This window comes from Jaculus jaculus, chromosome 7, assembly GCF_020740685.1.
Source record: "Jaculus jaculus isolate mJacJac1 chromosome 7, mJacJac1.mat.Y.cur, whole genome shotgun sequence".
NCBI lineage: Eukaryota > Metazoa > Chordata > Mammalia > Rodentia > Dipodidae > Jaculus > Jaculus jaculus.
Window position 1 is genome coordinate 145,093,774 of NC_059108.1, and position 18,395 is coordinate 145,112,168.

General features: G+C 48.0%; 1 protein-coding gene across 5 annotated transcripts in view; it reads right to left on the reverse strand.

The window, feature by feature from the left end:
* Positions 1-5,356: 5,356 nt before the first annotated feature.
* Dcaf4 (DDB1 and CUL4 associated factor 4) overlaps positions 5,357-18,395 on the reverse strand; it is a 32,051-nt gene continuing 19,012 nt past the window's right edge. For 4 of the 5 annotated variants that reach the window (XM_045155422.1, XM_045155426.1, XM_045155423.1 and 1 more), the window contains 8 exons: positions 15,945-16,088; positions 13,506-13,555; positions 12,402-12,481; positions 10,712-10,813; positions 10,538-10,635; positions 8,766-8,939; positions 8,320-8,434; positions 5,357-6,509 (listed from right to left, as the gene is read on the reverse strand). In XM_045155422.1, the coding sequence (XP_045011357.1) occupies positions 6,316-6,509; positions 8,320-8,434; positions 8,766-8,939; positions 10,538-10,635; positions 10,712-10,813; positions 12,402-12,481; positions 13,506-13,555; positions 15,945-16,088 (957 nt within the window). In that variant the 3' untranslated portion in view covers positions 5,357-6,315. The remainder of the gene's footprint in view (positions 6,510-8,319; positions 8,435-8,765; positions 8,940-10,537; positions 10,636-10,711; positions 10,814-12,401; positions 12,482-13,505; positions 13,556-15,944; positions 16,089-18,395) is intronic. The other variant, XM_045155424.1, reaches the window with a different exon arrangement.

Genomic DNA, 18,395 nt, shown 5'->3' on the forward strand with positions numbered 1-18,395 from the left:
GAAAAGCATGGATGGGCTGTGTAAAGGGCTTAGCAGCTAAGGTGTTTGCCTGCGTAGCCTAACAACTCCGGTTCGATTCCCCACAACCCACATAAGTCATATGCAGAAGGGGGTGCATGCACCTGGAGTTCATTTGTAGTGACTGGTGGCCCTGGCGTGCCCATTCTCTGTCTCCCTATCTGCCTCTTTCTCTCTAATAAATAAAAATAATTTAAAAAGAAAAAGCATGGGTAAATACCATAAAACTTAGCAATGTTTCTTGATGAGGTTCTCTGCAGGTTGTCTAAACTCGTGAGTTCAGGTGATCATACCACCTCAGCCTCCCAAATATTTGGGAGTGTGTGCCACTGCAGCTGGCTTTGGAGTCTAGCCTTTTTCTTTCTCTTTTTTCTTCCTCAATTTTTATTAACATTTTCCTTGATTATAAAAAGTATCCCATGGTAGTAACCCCCCCCCTTTCCCCTTTGAAATTCCATTCGCTATCATATCCCTTCCCCATCTCAATCAGTCTTTCTTTTATTTTGATGTCATGGTCTTTTCCTCTTTTGATTGTCTTGTGTAGGTAGTGTCAGGCACGATGAGGTCATGGGTATCCAGGCCATTTTATGTCTGGAGGGAGCACGTTGTACGGAGTCCTACCCTTCCTTTGGGTCTTACATTCTTTCTGCCACCCCTTCTGCAATGGACCCTGAGCCTTGGAAGGTGTGATCAAGATGTTACTCAGTACTCCAGTCACTTCTTTCCAGCACCATGATACCTTCTGAGTCATCCCAAAGTCACTGCCATCTGAAAAGAGAAGATTATCTACCCAAAGTGAGAGTAGCATTAATATAAGGGTATAAATAGTAAGAGAAGTGCTTACTGGTCAGTTTGATAAGCATAATATAAACATTTTTCCATACAGCAGGAGAAGTTACACCCCTAGGGCTCATGGCTACCCATTTTAAGTTTTCAGTATCAGGGTTGTATTCCCTCTCATGGAGCAGGCCTCCAGTCCAATTAGAGGGCAGTTGGTTTCCACCATGACAGATGTGCCACTATTGCACCCATTGGCTCATTTGGCCTGGCTGGCCAATTATAAGGCTTGCAGTGTCCACTGTTGAGTATCTCCACTGGTGGTGTATCTTTCTCCCATTGAACTGCATGCAGAATGGCTTCTTCTAGCTTTCTGTTTTTTTGTTTTTTTTTTTCAAGGTAGTGTTTTACTCTAGTTCACTCTGACCTGGAATTCACTATGTAGTCTCAGGGTGGCTTTGAACTCAGAGCAATCCTCATGTGTAGTTAAAGCACTTACCTCTGAAGCCTAAGGTCAATTCCCCAGTACTCACATAAGCCACATGCACAATGTGAATGCATCTGGAGTTCATTTGCAATGGCTAGAGCCCGTGGCACATCCATTCTCTCTCTCCAAATAATATGAATAAAATGCTAAAAAAAAATCTTCATGGGCTGGAGTAATAGTAATGGTTAACATGTTTGCCTGCAAAACTTAATTAATGACCCAGGTTTGACTCCCCAGTACCCATGTACAGCCAAAAGTACAGCGTAACCCATGCTTCTTGGTTTTGTTTGCAGCCCCTGGAAGCCCTGGTGCGCCCATTCTCTCTCTCTTTTCTCTGTCGCGCTCTCCTTGCAAATAAAAATATTTTAAAAAATTGATTTGTGGCTGGGTATGGTGGCAGACACTTTTAATCCCAGCACTCAAGAGGCAGAGACTACTAGTGAATTCCAGGTCAGCCTGGGCTAGAGTGAGTCCCTACCTCGAAAACCAAAACAGACAGACAAAAACAAAAAACAAGGGCTGGAGAGATTGCTTAGTGGTTAAGGCGCTTGCCTGCAAAGCCTAAGGATCCAGGTTCAACTCCACAAGTACCCATGTAAACCAGATACACAAGGTAGCACATGTGTCTAGAGTTTCTTTGTAGTGGCTGCAGGTTCTGGTGCACCCATTTCTTCCCCCAATGAATAAAGTAAAAAAAAAGCACCTACATTTTTTTTCTTAAATCGTTTATTTTTTTTAATTTTTTTTTAATTTATTTGAGAGTGACAGAGAGAAAGAGGCAGAGAGAAAGAGAATGGGCGCATCAGGGCCTCCAGCCACTGCAAATGAACTCCAGGTGTGTGTGCCCCCTTGTGCATCTGGCTAACGTGGGTCCTGGGGAATTGAGCCTTGAACCGGGGTCCTTAGGCTTCACAGGCAAGCGCTTAACCACTAAGCCATCTCTCCAGTCCCCAGCACCTACATTTTTTGATAGAATGCACATATGTGTGTATGTATGTGTATATATATGCATGCATGTATGTGTGTCTTCAGGGCCTTTTGCCACTGCAAGTGAACTCCAGATGGATATATTACTTTGTGCATCTGTATTTAACTGGGTACTGGTGAACTGAACCTCAGTTGGTAGGCTTTGCAGGCAAGTGTCTTTACCACTGAGCCATCTCTTCAGCCCTAAAATTGTATTTTTTTTTTAAATTTATTTGAGAGCGACAGACACAGAGAGAAAGACAGATAGAGGGAGAGAGAGAGAATGGGTGCGCCAGGGCTTCCAGCCTCTGCAAACGAACTCCAGACGCGTGCGCCCCCTTGTGCATCTGGCTTACGTGGGTCCTGGGGAATCAAACAGGGTTCATTAGGCTTCACAGGCAAGCACTTAACCGCTAAGCTATCTCTCCATCCCTAAAATTGTATTTTTTTGTTGTTTTTGTTATTCGAGGTAGGGTCTCACTCTGGCTCAGGCTGACCTAGAATTCACTATATAGTCTCAGGGTGGCCTCGAACTCATGGTGATCCTCCTACCTCTGCCTCCTGATTGCTGGAATTAAAGTAGCCACCACGCCTGGCTAAAATTGTATTTTTTAATGAACAAAGAAGCAGATGTCCACGTCTTTACTTTTGGTCCTCTCCCCCTCCCATCTAAGGCTCTGCACAGGAATCACTCAGCACACTACTCTCCTGAACTCCTTTGCTCCTGCTACTTACACCAGGGAAGAAGAGTGGCCGTGTCAGATAGGCTCTTTGTTCTACAAAGATCTAATCCCAGCTTCAGTTAAGTAAGTGGAAACTAGCTAAGTGCAGGCTGACAATGAAGGCCTGAGGAAGCTTCACTGCAGTTCTTCTCCAAGTGAATGCAGATCTAGCTAGCACCCAGATTAGGAAACGACATGGCCTTACTCCAGGAACTTCCTGTCCCTCTCTGTAGGAGTAACAAGTTTCCTGGCATCCAACAGTGCAGACCAGTTTCTCCCCCTTCCTAGATTGGTGTAACATAGAGGCTTTAAGTAAGTTTTTGTACAAAAGACTTGCTTATGAGGTGGGCGTGGAGGCGCGTGCCTTTAATCCCAGCACTCAGGAGGCAGAAATGGGAGGATCACCATGAGTTTGAAGCCACCCTGAGACTATGTAGTGATTCCAGGTCAGCCTGGACTAAAGTGAAACCCTACTTGAAAAACAAAACAAGAGACTTGCTTTTACGTGTTGAGCCTGAGTGCTGTGGCCAGTGGTCAGCCTACGGTGGACAGCCAAGAGGTCTGACCGATGGCCGGTGGGATCCTGACAGAGTCCTTCCCTTGGTTGGTTTATTTGGGAACTGCAGGAGAGGCAGGATTGTGTCATTAGAAGCGTTGGCTTCCTTCCTCAGCTTGGCAGGCAGGCAGTGGTGCTCCTGTTTATAGCCAGACATGGGCTCAGGCACGCAAAGCCACCTGGCAGATGGGCCTTGCAGCTGCCATCAGAGTGCGCACTCCCGCAGGCTTCAGTGGTCTCTAACCTCTTGCATTGTTCTCAAGTTCACAGCAAGGGACATCAATACTCCTCCATGCCAACAGCTGGCGCCGAGGTCCAGCCAACTGACCTAGCCTGGAACACAGCAACTCTGGTGGAATGGTCACTGTGCGACCATACCGACATCCTCAGGTGTGGTCATCCCGGGAGAGGAAGCTGAGCACACAACCGTAGCTAGTGTGTCCTGCCACTATGGGAACTAGCTTTGGTTACTGTGAACATGTGCTGCATGTGATCTGCCTTTGTTGAGTGCTTGTTACCATTTTTGTCTGGTACACGGACTTGGCAACTCCATGACCGGAGGCGTCCCACTGTTTGCAGACAACAGCATATATCTCCTTTAGTGCTCCACAAGCATCTGATGCTAGCGACAGTGATTTTATTTACTGCCACTTTGGCTGGATGACTTAGTCTGAATTCTAAGGTCTTCTCTCTGATTCAATATCCTGAAGATTCTACAACTAAAAAGCAAAAAAACAAAAACAAAACCCTAAATACATATGACTTAGTCTGAATTCTAAGGTTTTCTCTCTGATTCAATATCCCGAGATTCTACAACTAAAAAGCAAAAAAACAAAAACAAAACCCTAAATACATTTCCCAGGCTGTCCTGGGCTGCTGTCTCCTGCCAGCTTTTTCCATATTGTAACAGCTGAATTCAGCTGAAGCGCCACCCTTGTGTCTGTTAAGCAGCTCATGCCGGGCCACTGAGCCACACCCAGCCTGGATCCTAGGTTTTGGAGCTGTACAGTACTAATCTGCGTTCCTACCACTGCCCAGCCTCCTTTATGCGTTGTTACGAGGAGCAAGTAAAAGAGAGTGGGTAAAGGCACTTGTTTGCAAGCTTGCTAGTATTCTGAGTGTGACTCCCTGCACCCAAAGTGGGGCTGGGCACCGAGTGGCTCATGTGTCTGTAATCCCAGTGCCTGTGGAAATGGGAGACCCTACCTCCATCAGGAGGAGTCTGAAGTTGTCCTCAGACCTCCACATGTGTACCCTGCCATGTGTACAACCAACCACACCCACACAGACACACAGAATTAAAAAGTGAGACAGCCGGCCGTGGCGGCGCACGTCTTTAATCCCAGTACTCGGAAGGCAGAGGTATGAGGTTCTCCATGAGTTCAAGGCCTGCCTGACACTACATAGTGAATTCCATGTCAGTCTGGGCTAGAAACAGACCCTACCTCAAGTTAAACAAAGGTTACCAGACCCCAGGGAGCCCAATGGAAGCTTTGGCCTTTGGTCACAGGCATGCTGAAAGGGAACCAGAGGACTGAAACTCCCACCATGTCGTGCTATTTCCCTCTGCCTCCTTGCGACCTCCCACTGCCTGGACCTGCCTGGGCTGCTGGAGCTCAGAGAGGCCAGGGGTCAGGCTCCTGGGGCAGGGCAGGGAGGGAGCGGAGCTGAATGGGCGCGGAGCAGCCGCCTAAAACTCCGCAGCACAGCTAGCAATGCTGATCTCAGTGTCTTCCCCTCGCTGGAGATCTCTAGAGGCTTTACACAGGGATTTGCTGTTAAGACAGCCCAACCATCATGACCTCCAGGACCATGTGCAGAAGCGACATGTTACACCATAAGTTCCTTCTATTTTATTGGTTGGTCGCAAGAGGACCGTTAACACTTTGAATAAATATTTCACAAACTGCAGTTCCAAGATTACGAGAAGTCAAAGCTAATTTTTCTCTGGCCACAGGCCTCTGGAGCTGACATTCAAACCACTGCAGTGAACAGAAGCTGCTGTCCCTCACATTGTGTTAGATATCCCCACAAAGGTAGGTTCAGGGCTGTTTAAAACCACTAGCACTTCAAAAGACCCATCTTCCCTGTGTTTATGCATGGAAACAAAAGGAGACTCCCTGAGGCCCACAGAGCCTGCATTTCAGAAAGCCAAGTTTAATGGCTCCAAACCCAGTCCTGGATATTTACTCTGTACGGATGCAGAGACCATGACCATGATCTGCCCCTCCTCGCTCCACCCACCTGGCCTTCTCAAGGACTTGAAGTTGGCCACTAAGCTGCTCCCAGGAAAAAGCAGCTTTGAGTCATTTTAGTCTTTGCCAGTCTTGGGACAGTATGCTTTGTTAATAAAGGAGGGAAACTTCTGAAGAATAGAACAAGTAAATAAGTACCTTTTATGAAAAGGACTTTCACGCTCTCTGAGCCCACAATTTAACTGTAACAACTTTACTGAAGGCATTTCATGTAAGCCACTTTACCACATGCAAGCCACTTTACCACCTGCCCCAGCAGCTAGAGCGGCCATCTGTATATACTGACACTACATAAAATGTGCCTGCCAGGTGTGGTGGTGCACACCTTGAATCCTAGCACTTGGGAGACAGAGGTAGGAGGACTGCCATGAGTTTGAGGTCACCCTGCGACTACAAAGTGAATTCCAGGTCAGCCTGGGCTACAGTGAAACCCTCCCTTGAAAAATAAGCAAACAAAGCCCTTGTTAGAAATGGAAATAAACTTCTCTTTACTCCTTTTTAGTTCCACCTGCCCTTCTAGCTGCCAGGACAGAATCAGCTGTAGGAGAAACAGTAAAGGTTCTGCTGGACGGCCATGAGCAGCCCTGGGGCTCCCCGAAGTCCCCCGAGCCGGGAGGAGAAGGCCACACTTGGAATGTCAGCCTTGGAGGCAGGATATGGGGAAGGTATGGTTCTGAGCAGGTGGGCATCGTGGAGGCTCCAGATTCTTGTGTAGCAGTCTTGACCCACTAAGAAAGAGGGAAGACACAGCCAGTTAGTGTGAAAATACAGAGGAAAGCCCTGGCCAGGCCGACATGGCTCCTCGGGTCTAACTGCGATTTCACCTGAGCCCAGACCCGTTCACGGAAAGTCGTTCTGCTGCTCTAGAGTCCGAACTAGCTGCAGATATTCAAAGAGGGAAAAAGCACAGGTTGGCTGTGTAACACTAGGTGCTTAGCAAGTCTCCTGGCTCATGGGCAAGGACTTTGCTTCTGTTTGTATCAAAGGCCACTCAGTGGGTGCCCAGCACTTCTGCCCTACATACCAGACAACCAATATTCTTTGGATGAAACAGTAACCAGGCAAATCACCCAAATTCATTACATTTTGGGGACAAAGCAGACTATAGTTTTTTTTTTTTTTTGGTTGTTGTTTTTTAGGTAGGGTCTTACTCTGGCCCAGGCTGACCTGGAATTCATTATGTAGTCTCAGGATGGCCTCAAACTCACAGCCATCCTCCTATCTCTGCCTCCCAAGTGCTGGGATTAAAGATGTGTGCCAACACACCCAGCTCAGACTATAGCTCCCATCCCCCCGAGTTCTTTATAGGTTAAAAGACCATTTAAGGGACTGGAGAGATGGCTTCGTGCTTAAGGCACTTGCCTGCGAAGCCCAAGGACCCAGGTTCAATTCCCCAGTACCCACATAAGCCGGATGCCCAATGTGGCACAGGCATCTGGAGTTTGTTTGCAGTGGCTGGAAGCCCTGGCATGTCCATTCTCTTTCTCAAATAAATAAATAAAATAAAGTAAATTGATATAAAGACCAGTTAAGGTCTCCAGGGCTCCACACGCTGAGCAGTATGTCATAGGACAGCCAGGACTGTGACAGCTCCGACGCAATACACTCTAGAGATCTGCAGTTGGAGAACAGCAGGTCTTCAGTGGTCAAAGACTGCTCATGTGGCCGCTGGGTAGCTCGAAGGCCTCAGCGAAGATGAGCTGAGTTTGCACAGTTCCCTACTGTAGCTAAGCAAGCTACCTGCACCCGCCTCTTCATCACCCAGAACACAGAATCTCTTCTGAGATGAAGCTGGTATTGATGAGAATGGCAAATAAACAACAGTAAATACGTGGAATGAGGGCGGGCGTGGTGGGGCACACTTTCAATCCCAGCGCTCGGGGAGGCAGAAGCCATGAGTTTGAGGCCACCCTGAGGAGACATAGTGAATTCCAGGTCGGCCTGAGAACTAACTCAAAGAAAAAAAAAAAAGAAAGGGAACCGAAGTTTAGGCAAAGTGATGCAGGAACAGCTTCTGGACTATGCAGTGCATGATGGGATCCTGCTGACGGAACAGGATCCTGCACCTCACCTGCCTGTTTCTGAGGTGACGTCTCCCCACTGACATGGGGAACTAGCTGTCAAAATCCCTACTTCCTCTCCACTCCCCTGCGACTGTCCACAGTCTCCATCAATGCTTTTTTTCTTTTAAAAAATATATTTTTTTTTATTTACAATTGAGAGAGAAAGAGGCACACAGACAGACAGAGCACAGGGCCTAGAGCCACTGCAAACGCAACTCCAGACGCACGTGCCACCTTGTACGTCTATCTTATGTGGGTCCTGGGGAATCAAACCTGGGTCCTTTAGCTTCGCAGGCTAGCGCCTTAACTGCTAAGCCATCACTCCAGCCCTTTCCATTCTTAAAATATATTTTATTTTATTTTTATTTGTATTTGAGAGAGAGTGAGTCTGCTTTTGACTACCTTAGTTCTCCCTGCAGCTTTAGTTGCTGGAGCCCTAGCTGAGTGTTGAGGATGTGTCCCCTTCTCCACGTACCTGCCACCAGGATGCCTTCCTCCTCGTGCACATGCAGGGGAAGGTAGGCGTACTCATTCACGTGGCCTTCATACTGCCGCACACACTTAGTTGCCCGCAGGTCCCACAGCTTGATCTGTGGGAAGAAGCACAGAGGGTCACGTGGGCTGGTTCAGCAGGCCCATGGTGAACATGAGGTGTGAAGCCCGGATGGTAGGGCGGCGTCCAGCGGCCTCTTCAGGTTACAAAGATCAACTTCTCTCACTCCTGAGCCCTGAGTCCATCGAAATCACATAACCAGAGATTCTTCTGGAATTTTCAGCCAGATTTGGCCCCCGGGGTGCTGGGGAGATGGGCAGCAAAGGAGCACCTGGGATAGCCCACAACTTCCCTGCCTGATGTCCTGGTACTGAGGATGACTGCAGAACCTCTGTGTGGCAAGGACTAAGGAAGTTAGTGTTCTCTACCTTTCCGGCCATGTCTGATGCCATCAGGTACTGCTCCTCCTGCAGAATCCGCACAGAGGTCACCGCTGAGTCATGGGACAGGCGGGTGGCCTTCCAGCCCTTGCCCTGACTTGGAGAGCGCAGATCAATGGCAAAGATCTCCCCAGATCGACAGCCATTAAACAGCAAAGGAGTCTGTGGAGACAAGGACTGCTCAGTGCCTAGCTTTTATCACTAACTGCACAGGAGGCTGGGAAGGGCATGTCTGCCCCAAGGCAAGCCTCCTCTCCCCACCTCATCCGGGCCCCTGGCACTGTGGACTTGGGTTGAAGGAGTGTGAGAGGGTAGAAGAATTAGACCCTGCATATCCTCCAGTGTTATCCTTGTGGGGAGCTCCTAGGTGCTTGGAGGTGGCCCTACAGTCCCTTTTTGGCATTTCTGACTGAAGTCAAACTGATGGTACCCTATCTCTGCCAAGGCTTTGGACAGGAAGCTAGGGTAACGATGTAGAAGAGAGCAGAGAGCCAGGTGAGGTGTTGGTCTGAAGAAGATCTGAGTGATGATGAGCTCTTCCCACCCAGAGCAGGCTGGTGGGCTCCTTCCTCCACACATCTTTTTTATTTTTTCAATTTTTCAAGGTAGGATCTCATTCTAGCCCAGGCTGACCTGAAATTCACTATGTAGTCTCAGGGTGGCCTTGAACTCACAATGATCCTCCTACCTCTGCCTCCCAAGTGCTGGGATTAAAGGTGTGTGCCACCATACTCCACACTCTTAAAAGATGGTATTAATACTTGGTAGCAGAGGCTAGTAAGTTGAAAAGGAGGCATAAAGGGAAGAGAAAGGAAGGGAGGAGGATACTTAATAGGTTGATATTGTATATATGTAAGTACAATGATTGTAATGGGGAGGTAATATGATGGAGAATGGAATTTCAAAGGGGAAAGTGTGGGGGTGGGGAAGGAGGGAATTACCATGGGATATTTTATTATAATCATGGAAAATGTTAATAAAAATTTAAAAATTAAAAAAAAAGATGGTATAAAAAATTTTTTTTAATTTATTTATGAGAGAAAGAGAGAGAGAGAATGGGCGTGCCAGGGCCTCTAGCCACTGCAACAAACTCCAGATGTATGTGCCACCTTGTATATGTGGCTTATGTGGGTCCTGGGGAATTGAATGGGGGGGGGGTCTTTTGGCTTTGCAGGCAGATGCCTTAACCGCTAAGTTCATCTCTTCAGCCCAAGGATGGCATCTTTCATAGATAATTATTTTGAAATACAGTAACAATGAGATTTTCATTTTTAACCTGAAAGGTGTGTATGAACACTAGTTAAGTGCTGTGAAGTAGTTCCAGAGTTAAACACTGTTTTCGGGTTCTGGGGACGGACTGCTAGGCAGATGCACCACTGCACCAATTCCCATATTTTAAAAATGATTTAGCTGGGCTTGGTGAAACACTCCTTCAATCCAAGTCAGCCTGGGCTAGAGACCCTACCTCGAAAAACCAACCAACCAACCAACCAACAACAACAAAAAAGGATTTTGTCTGCTGTCTAATCATCCAAACATTCAAGAATTGCTAACAGCTCATTTAAACAGTAAGTTAGCTAAAGCCAGCTTAGAAACTCTTTCTGGATCATACAACTGTCACTTGGACACACTGGACAGCGCAATGCATTAATCCTTTCTAAAGCTCTTTCCTCCCTGTCAAAGAGGAGGGCTGAGGGCTACACTAGGGAAATCCAATTTCTCTCCAGCACACATTCCATTCTGAAGGCAGCCCAACGAACCGTGACGGCAAACTGCTGGGCCAAGACATCGGTGCTGATTCCGTACGACTGCCGGTGTCCTGTCACCACATTGGTCAACAGGACCCTCCGGGACAAACCTGGGGGAAACAGAGATGGGTTAGTGAGACCCAGGTCCCCGGGTCTGGTAGCGCTCTCCCCAGTCCCGCAGCTTACCGGTACTGAAGCAGTTATTTGTCTGCATGTTCAGGGACCACGCACAGGACCAGGCCCCGGGGATCCGGAAACTGCTGAGCATGCCGGGCCGGTCTGCACCTGCTGAGGAGGACAGGAAAAAGTAAGCAAGACCCAGAGAGCTTCCCTGTGTGCTTCTTGACCAGTGACCACCAGATCTGGGAGGCTGCTTTTCAGAGGGCCACACCTTGGCTTAGGTGTCCCCTGGAATTCATGTGTGGAAATTTCATCACACAAAGACACAGCCATCTCAGCACTTGGGAGGTTTTAGGGGGACTGCTGTGAGTCTGAGGCCACCCTAAGATTACAGAGTGAATTCCAAGTTAGCCTAGGCTACAGTGAGACCCTACCTTGAAAAACAAAAGACATATCCTGATGGTATCTGCAGGTAGAGTGTTCAGGAGGCAAGGAGGAAGGTTAGATGAGGTCATGAACATTGGGCTGCATGGTGGCATGGATGGATTGACAGGAAGAAGAGACCCCCATTAGCAAACTTGGTCTGCTTCATCATGGGATGCCCCTGCCCCCAATCTTATGATGTAGCACGGAGGCCCTCAGCAGAGGCCAACACCACGCGCTCGGAATTTCCAGCTTCTAGAACTAAAACAGGGTCTCTCCCTTGGCCGTCTTCTGGATTCTGTGGTGGCCAGAGAAAGACTGGCTGGGATGCTTGGCTCAAGGTGCATTCACGTTCCCAGTCCAGATCCGGACTGTGGAGTTCAGTGCTAACAGCTGTCACGGGGACAGGGTGGTGTCAAGGTTGTATCAATCTTGGCCCTACTAGGAGCTGTGTGCTCTCAAGTGAGATATTTAAAAGAATATATGCACCGAGGGTAACTCCTAAGTACCCAGCCCCATGAGTTATCTCAAAGCTAATATTGCCACATGCCTACCACACAGGCTATGAAATAAAACACTCCAGGACCCTAGGAGCCTACCTTCCCTGTCCTAATGACTACTCTCACATCAACTCTTCCTCTCCCCAAAGGGAGCTGTTAACTTATAATTCTGTGAATTTTGTGAGGCAAGACCTGACCCTTTCTTGGCCTGTTTCCTCATCTGTAAATTGATTATTAAGACACGCCTGCCTCTTAGGGCTTCATCTAATTCTGCATGGAACCTGTCAGAGTAGGTATTGCCTTCATTTTCCAAAGGTCAGGTCATCTGCTTAAGTATGGGAAAGGAAGAGCTGGGCTTCTAGCCAGCTCTGCCGGAAGCCTGCACTCTTAAAGCTGACCCTGTCTCGTGGATCCTAGCTCTCTGAAAGGCTAGAAGCTTAGTATTTGGAATGCAGCTAGGAAGCAACAGCCGGCTGCCTTCAACCAGCCCCACACTGGAGCATGATCTTCTGAAGGATCGCTCCAGGCAGCCCGAACCTGCTTACGTCCTGCACTGGTTCCATATCTGCTTCACCTCTGCTCTGGCTAATGAAATGAACCCAAAGGGATCAAAAGCAGGGAGCAGTAATCCAATCTGGTCCTGAGATGGACGGGCTTAGGGAACTCTCCACAGTGCTGTCTTGAGTTGTGGCTCCCCGCCCACTCTGAACCAGGGCCACCCAGTCTTGGGCACCCTTATCTCCTCACTGAAATCTCAAGGCAGCTCCTGGGAAGCCCACAACACAGACCAATAGGTTTTTTGTTTTTTCCCCCTCAGGGAATGGATCCCATACCTGGCTGACTATTGACAAACAGTGATGCAGGGAGCAGAGTGGCACAGCCTGGTGTCTCTGCAAGGCCCATGAGGCACAACCTGCAAAAAGCTGTTAAGGACAATTGGGTAGAAGGCTCTCCTGGGAGAAAAGCTGGGAGTGGTGGCACACACCTTTAATCCCAGCACTTAGAAGGTAGAGAGGGAGGAAGATCGCTGCGAGTTTGAGACTAGCCTGGGACTGTAGAGTGAGACCCTGACTCAAAAAAAAGAAAAGAAAAAGAAAAAAAAAGTTATAAAACACGAATTAACAAATGAGGGCAGATACTCATTGTCCAGTATCTAACACCTTTATATTTTCTACGCTTAGCTTCAGAGTTTTTAAATACCAAAGACACAGTTAAAAGGCCGCTGCAGCCAGGTAAGGTGGCACATGCCCTTTAATCCCATGCTCAACAGATACTGGTCGAATGAGCACATATACACAACTCACTGCAAGCTGAAACACTTGAAAGGGAGCTAGGTCCACATTACAACCCCCTGAAGGTGTGACACGGACATGATACACGGCCTCTGGAGGTAAGCTCCATATTAAATATCTCCAGTGGTGCACACCTTTAATCCCAGCACTTGGGAGACAAAAGTAGAAGGATCACCATGAGTTTAAGGCCACCCTGAGACTACATAGTGAATTCCAGGTCAGCCTAAGCTAGAGTGAGATCCTACCTTGGAAAACAAACAAACAAACAAAAAACAGCCATCTTGCTGTTATTTCAGCACCTGGGAGGCTCAGGTTATTAGGATCACCAGAAGTTCAAGGTCAGCCTGAGACTACATAGCAAATTCCAGGTCAGCCTGGATTAGAGTGAAACCCTACCTCCATAAACAAAACAGACAGACAAAATAATAATAATAAAATAATCATAATAGTAATAACCATCTCCACACCTCATGTTTCCATGGGGTTTCTTGCCTGCTGAGGTACAGTTTTCTTCCAAACAGCAAGAAATGAATGCAGAATGGCCCAGCCCTCAGCCACTAAGCTTCCACCTCACAAAGTCCACAGATGCTCAAGTCCACCTAGGATGTGGCTGCCTACCACGCCTCTTCATCTGCCAAAGGATACAGAACGTGGGAGTCCAGGTGATTCAGCGAGGCCCAGCACACAGAGTTCACCTGGAGAGGGCGCAGGACGGAAAGACTGGGTTGACTGTCAACTCACAGGCAGCCATGGTAAAATGAGCACCTACAGAATAGTTGGGAGGGACACAGACACGTGACCATTCCCCCTCCACAGTCCTGGGGACCAAGGCCAAGGTCTTGCACATGTTAGCCAGGCAGCATTCTAACCCTACGCTACACCCCAACCCAAGATGTAACTGCTTTCTCCAGGTCTTGCTCTTCTTAAAATGGGCGGGAGGGAAGCCTGTGGAGCCCCCTGCTCTGCCATGCTGGGCCTCGAGGGAGGTGAGTAAACCTTAGGCCTCAGTCCTTCCAAGTCAGCATGGGCCCCATGGTGGGGTATCTGGTATATAGCCCCCTCTACCCCCCACCCCGGGTCCAAAGCCAGGGCTATCAGGAGACAACCTTAAATATCCAAACCATCTTGTATCACCCACAAGCCAGCCACTGGAGTGACAGGATTAAAGGCATGTGCCATCATGCCTGGCTCTCTTTCTCTCTTCCCCACTTCTTCTCTCCCTCCCTTTCTCTTTCCCTATTTCTTTCCTTCCTTTCCCTTCTTCCCTCCCTCTCTCCCTCCCTTTCTATCTCTCTCTTTCTCCCTCTCTGTTTCTTTTTAAAAATTTTTTTTCTGGTTCGTTTTTATTTATTTGAGAGTGACAGAGAGAGAGAGAGAAAGAGAGGCAGAGAGAGAGAGAGAGAGAGAGAGAGAGAGAGAAAGGGCACACCAGGGCTTCCAGCCACTGCAAACAAACTCCAGACACGTGTGCCCCCTTGTGCATCTGGCTAATGTGGGTCCTGGGGAATCGAGCCTTGAACCGGGGTCCTTAGGCTTCACAGGCAAGTGCTTAACCACTAAGCCATCTCTCCAGCCCTCTTTCTTTCTTTCTTGAAGGTCTCACTATAGCCCAGACTGTCCTGGAACTCTCTCTATAATCCCAGGCTGGCCTCAAACCCACAGCAATCCTAACTCTGCCTCCCGAGTGCTAGGATTAAAGGCACTGTGCCACCATGGCCGGGCCTTTCTCTTTTTTTAAAACAGTTCCTATGCAGTCAGGCTGGCTTTGAACTCACAGTAATCCTCCTGCCTCTGCCTCCTGAGTGCTGAGATTACAGCCACCATGCATATCTCTACAAGCCATTGCCAATCTGTATCTATCTCAGACCTCACATCCCGACTGAACAGAAAGTCACATCTGTTTGTTGGAGAGCACCTGACATTTACTTAAACCTAAGAGCTGGCAGATATACTGCTCTGACGAACAGCCACTGAGGCCCATGTGCCACAGACTGTCCTTTCAGGTAACTCCTGACCCTTCCAGAGGGAATATCATGATGGCCAGTTAAAACACATGGCTTGGGCCGGTCGTGGTGGCAGAGGTAGGAGAAGTGCCATGAGTTTGAGGCTACCAGAGACAACATAGTGAATTCCAGGTAAGCCTGGGATACAGCGAGACCCTACCTCAAAAAACCAAAACCAAACAAACAAAAACTCATGGCTTGGGGGCTAGAGAGATGGCTTAGCAGTTAAGGCCCTTGCCTGCAAAGCCAAAGGATGCCAGATTCTCCATGACCCACATAAGCCAGATGCACAAGGGGGTGCATGCATCTGAAGTTAATTTGCAGTGTCTGGAGACCCTGGCGCGCCCATTCTCTCCCTCTCTCTTTCTGTTTCTCTCAAATAAATAAATTAATTAAATATATTAAAAAACAAACAAACAAACAAACAAAAAGCCTCATGGCTTTGCCAGGTGTGGTGGTACATGCCTTTAATCCCAGCATTTGGGAGACAGAGGTCAGTGGATTGCTGTGGGTTTGAGACCAGTCAGGAGCGACAGAGTGCGTTCGAGGTCAGCGTGGGCTAGAGTGAGGCCCTACCTTGAGAAATCAACAAAACAAAACAAAACAAAACAAAAAAAAAAAAACCTCACAGCCTTAAACCCACCTCCACCATCTAAGCTCATTTTCTCTTCTAAGAAAAGAAGCTCTGGGGCCTTCCCTCCTGTTTATGTGGGCTCTCAGGAACTAATAATCAATTTCTTTCTTGGAAAAGTGAGATAGCTCACTTGCATTCCTTTTTTTTCAAGGTTTTTAAAGTTAGTTTATTTGCAAAGAGAGAGAGAATGAATGGCGAGGTGTCAGGGCCTCTAGCTGCTGCAAATGAACTCCAGATGCATGTGCCACTTTGCACATCTGGCTTTATGTGGGTAGTGGGGAATCGATCCTGGATCATTAGGCTTTGAAGGCAAGTGCCTTAACCGCTGAGCCCTCTCTCCAGCCCTTACTTGCATTCTTCACGAAACTCTTCTCTCCTCTCCAGATTGGGTCAACCACTGCGGTGCCTTTGGGTTCAAAAGGTACAAGACTGAAGAGGCACACATACCTTGCGGTTGGTAAAGTAGAGGTTTTCATGCATGTGCACCTTGAACGTGGGAGCCTTCAGACCATGCAGGTCAATGATGCCATACTTGGAGCCTCCAATTTTGACATCATTCACTGTGAAGAGCCGGTCACTGTTGGTATCTGCCTGGAGGGAAGTGGGCTGCAGGTGGTCTCTCAGGCTGAGCCGGGTGAGCTGCTTACCCACCTGCCCCTCTGTCCCGGTCCCCATGCTCTGTGCGTTTCCTTGGGTGACAGCTCCGCTGCGGGGCTGGCCGGATGTCTCCCCACTGGGTATTGTGGGCTCTGGGCAAACACTGACAGGAGTCTGCTCTGACACTTCTAGAGAACATGGCACAGAGGGGGCAGGGCCAGAAAACTGGAACTCCTCAGTGAGTTCCTCAGAACTGGGCTTGGAAGAATCCCAGTACTGGCCCAGAAGAACACATGAAAACTACCCAGTGACATCTGAGCCGGGTGGTGGCGGCACATGCCTTTAATCCCAGCATTCGGGAGGCAGACAGGTAGGAGGTGGATGGCCGTGAGTTCTAAACCATCCTGAGACTACGTAGTGAATTCCAGGTCAGCCTGAGCTAGAGTGAGACACTACCTCCAAAACCCCAAGAAAGCCTGGCATGGTGGTGCATGCCTTTAATCCCAGCACTCAGGAGGTAGAAGTAGGCCATCCTGAGACTATATAGGAAATTCAAGGTCAGCCTGGGCTAAAATAGCTACTTGTGCAGAGTGTGGTGGCACACGCCATTAATCCTAGCACTCGGGAGGCAGAGGTCGGAGGATCACCATGAATTTGAGGCCACCCTGAGACTACAGAGTGAATTCCAGTTCAACCTAAACTAAAAAGTGAAACCCAACCTTGGAAGAAAAAAAAAGCTACTTATGTTAGTGGATAAAAAGAGAAGGCAAAACTGTATTCCTAATCCATAAGCTATCATGACTATTAAAGAGCCATTATAGGACTTGAGGGTACACTTCAGTGGTATACCAGTTGCCTAACATGCATAAGGCCCTGTGTGTAGCCCCAGCCCCTCAAAAAAGACAGATAAAGAAACTTTGAATGGAAAGGTACAATAGAAAAGTGTGCATTAGGATGACAGACAATTTAAAAATTTCCTGTTTTCACTTAAGAACATAACATAGTGGCTGTAATTCCAGCACTTGTGAGGTTGAGGCAGGAGAACTGTCAGTTTGAGGCCAGCCTAGACTACATAAAGACCTTACCTCAACAAACAATAGGGGGCACCAGACATGGTGGTGCATGCCTTTAAGCCCAGCACTGAGGAGGCAGAGGTAGGAGGATCGCCATGAGTTGAAGGCCACCCTGGGCTAGTGTGACCCTACCTCAAAACAAAACAAACAAACAAAAAACACTAGAGTTAAAGGCACTTGCATGCAAAGTCTGTTGGCCGTGGTTTGATTGCCCAGCTTCCACATTAAAGACAGATGCACAAAGTGGCACCTGAATCAGGAATTTGTCTGAGGGGTAAGAGGTCCTGGTATGCTAACTCTCTTTCTGTTTGAAAAAAACAAAAAAAAAAACAAACCAAAAAACAGAGCTGAGGAGATGCTCAGTGGTTAAAGACACTTGCTTGCAAAGCCTACCAATCTGAATGCAGTTTCCTAGCACTCAAGTAAAGTGAGATGCAAAGTGGCACATGCATCTGTGATTCCAATGTGCCCACAACAATGGGCAGCGGAGCCTAGAGAACCCGAAGGTCATGGGGCCAGCCAGTCTGATGTTCCTTTGCACTGTCAATATAGCCTCCAAACCGGGTGTGGTGGAGCATGCCTATAATCCCAGTACTAGGGAGGCAGAGGCAAGAGAATCAATGTAAGTTCGAGGTCAGCCTGGACTACAGTGAGACCCTACCTCAAAACCAAAAGTAACTAACTGAGCCTTCAAAGAATGTGGAGCGCAAACACATCAAGGCTGTCTTCTGGCCTGGGTGTGCACGCTTACACATGCATGCACCAACAAGTTACGTGTTTTTAAAGACTCAATAAATAACTCCTCCAAGACCCATTAAACAAAAGTACATCACAGTTTCCAAAAATTATTTCCAGCCGGGACCGTGGTGGTGCACGTCTTTAATCCCAGCAATCGGGAGGCAGAAGTAGGAGGGTCACTGTGAGTTCGAGGCCACCCTGAGACTATGTAGCGAATTCCAGGTCATCCTGGGCTAGAGTGAGACCCTACCTCGAAAAATCGAAAAACCAAAAAACTGTGCCAGCCATGGCGGCTTACACCTTTAATTCCAGCACTTGGGAGCCTAAGGTAGAAGGACCACCATGAGTTTGATGTCAGCTTGGGTTACAGTGAGGCCCTGCTTTAAAAAAAAAAGGGGGGGGGGATATATTCTCCCAATTTATTATTTTGTTTATGGTATATCTAATTCTGGGAACGGAACACATGCATACATATATGGGGTTTGGATGT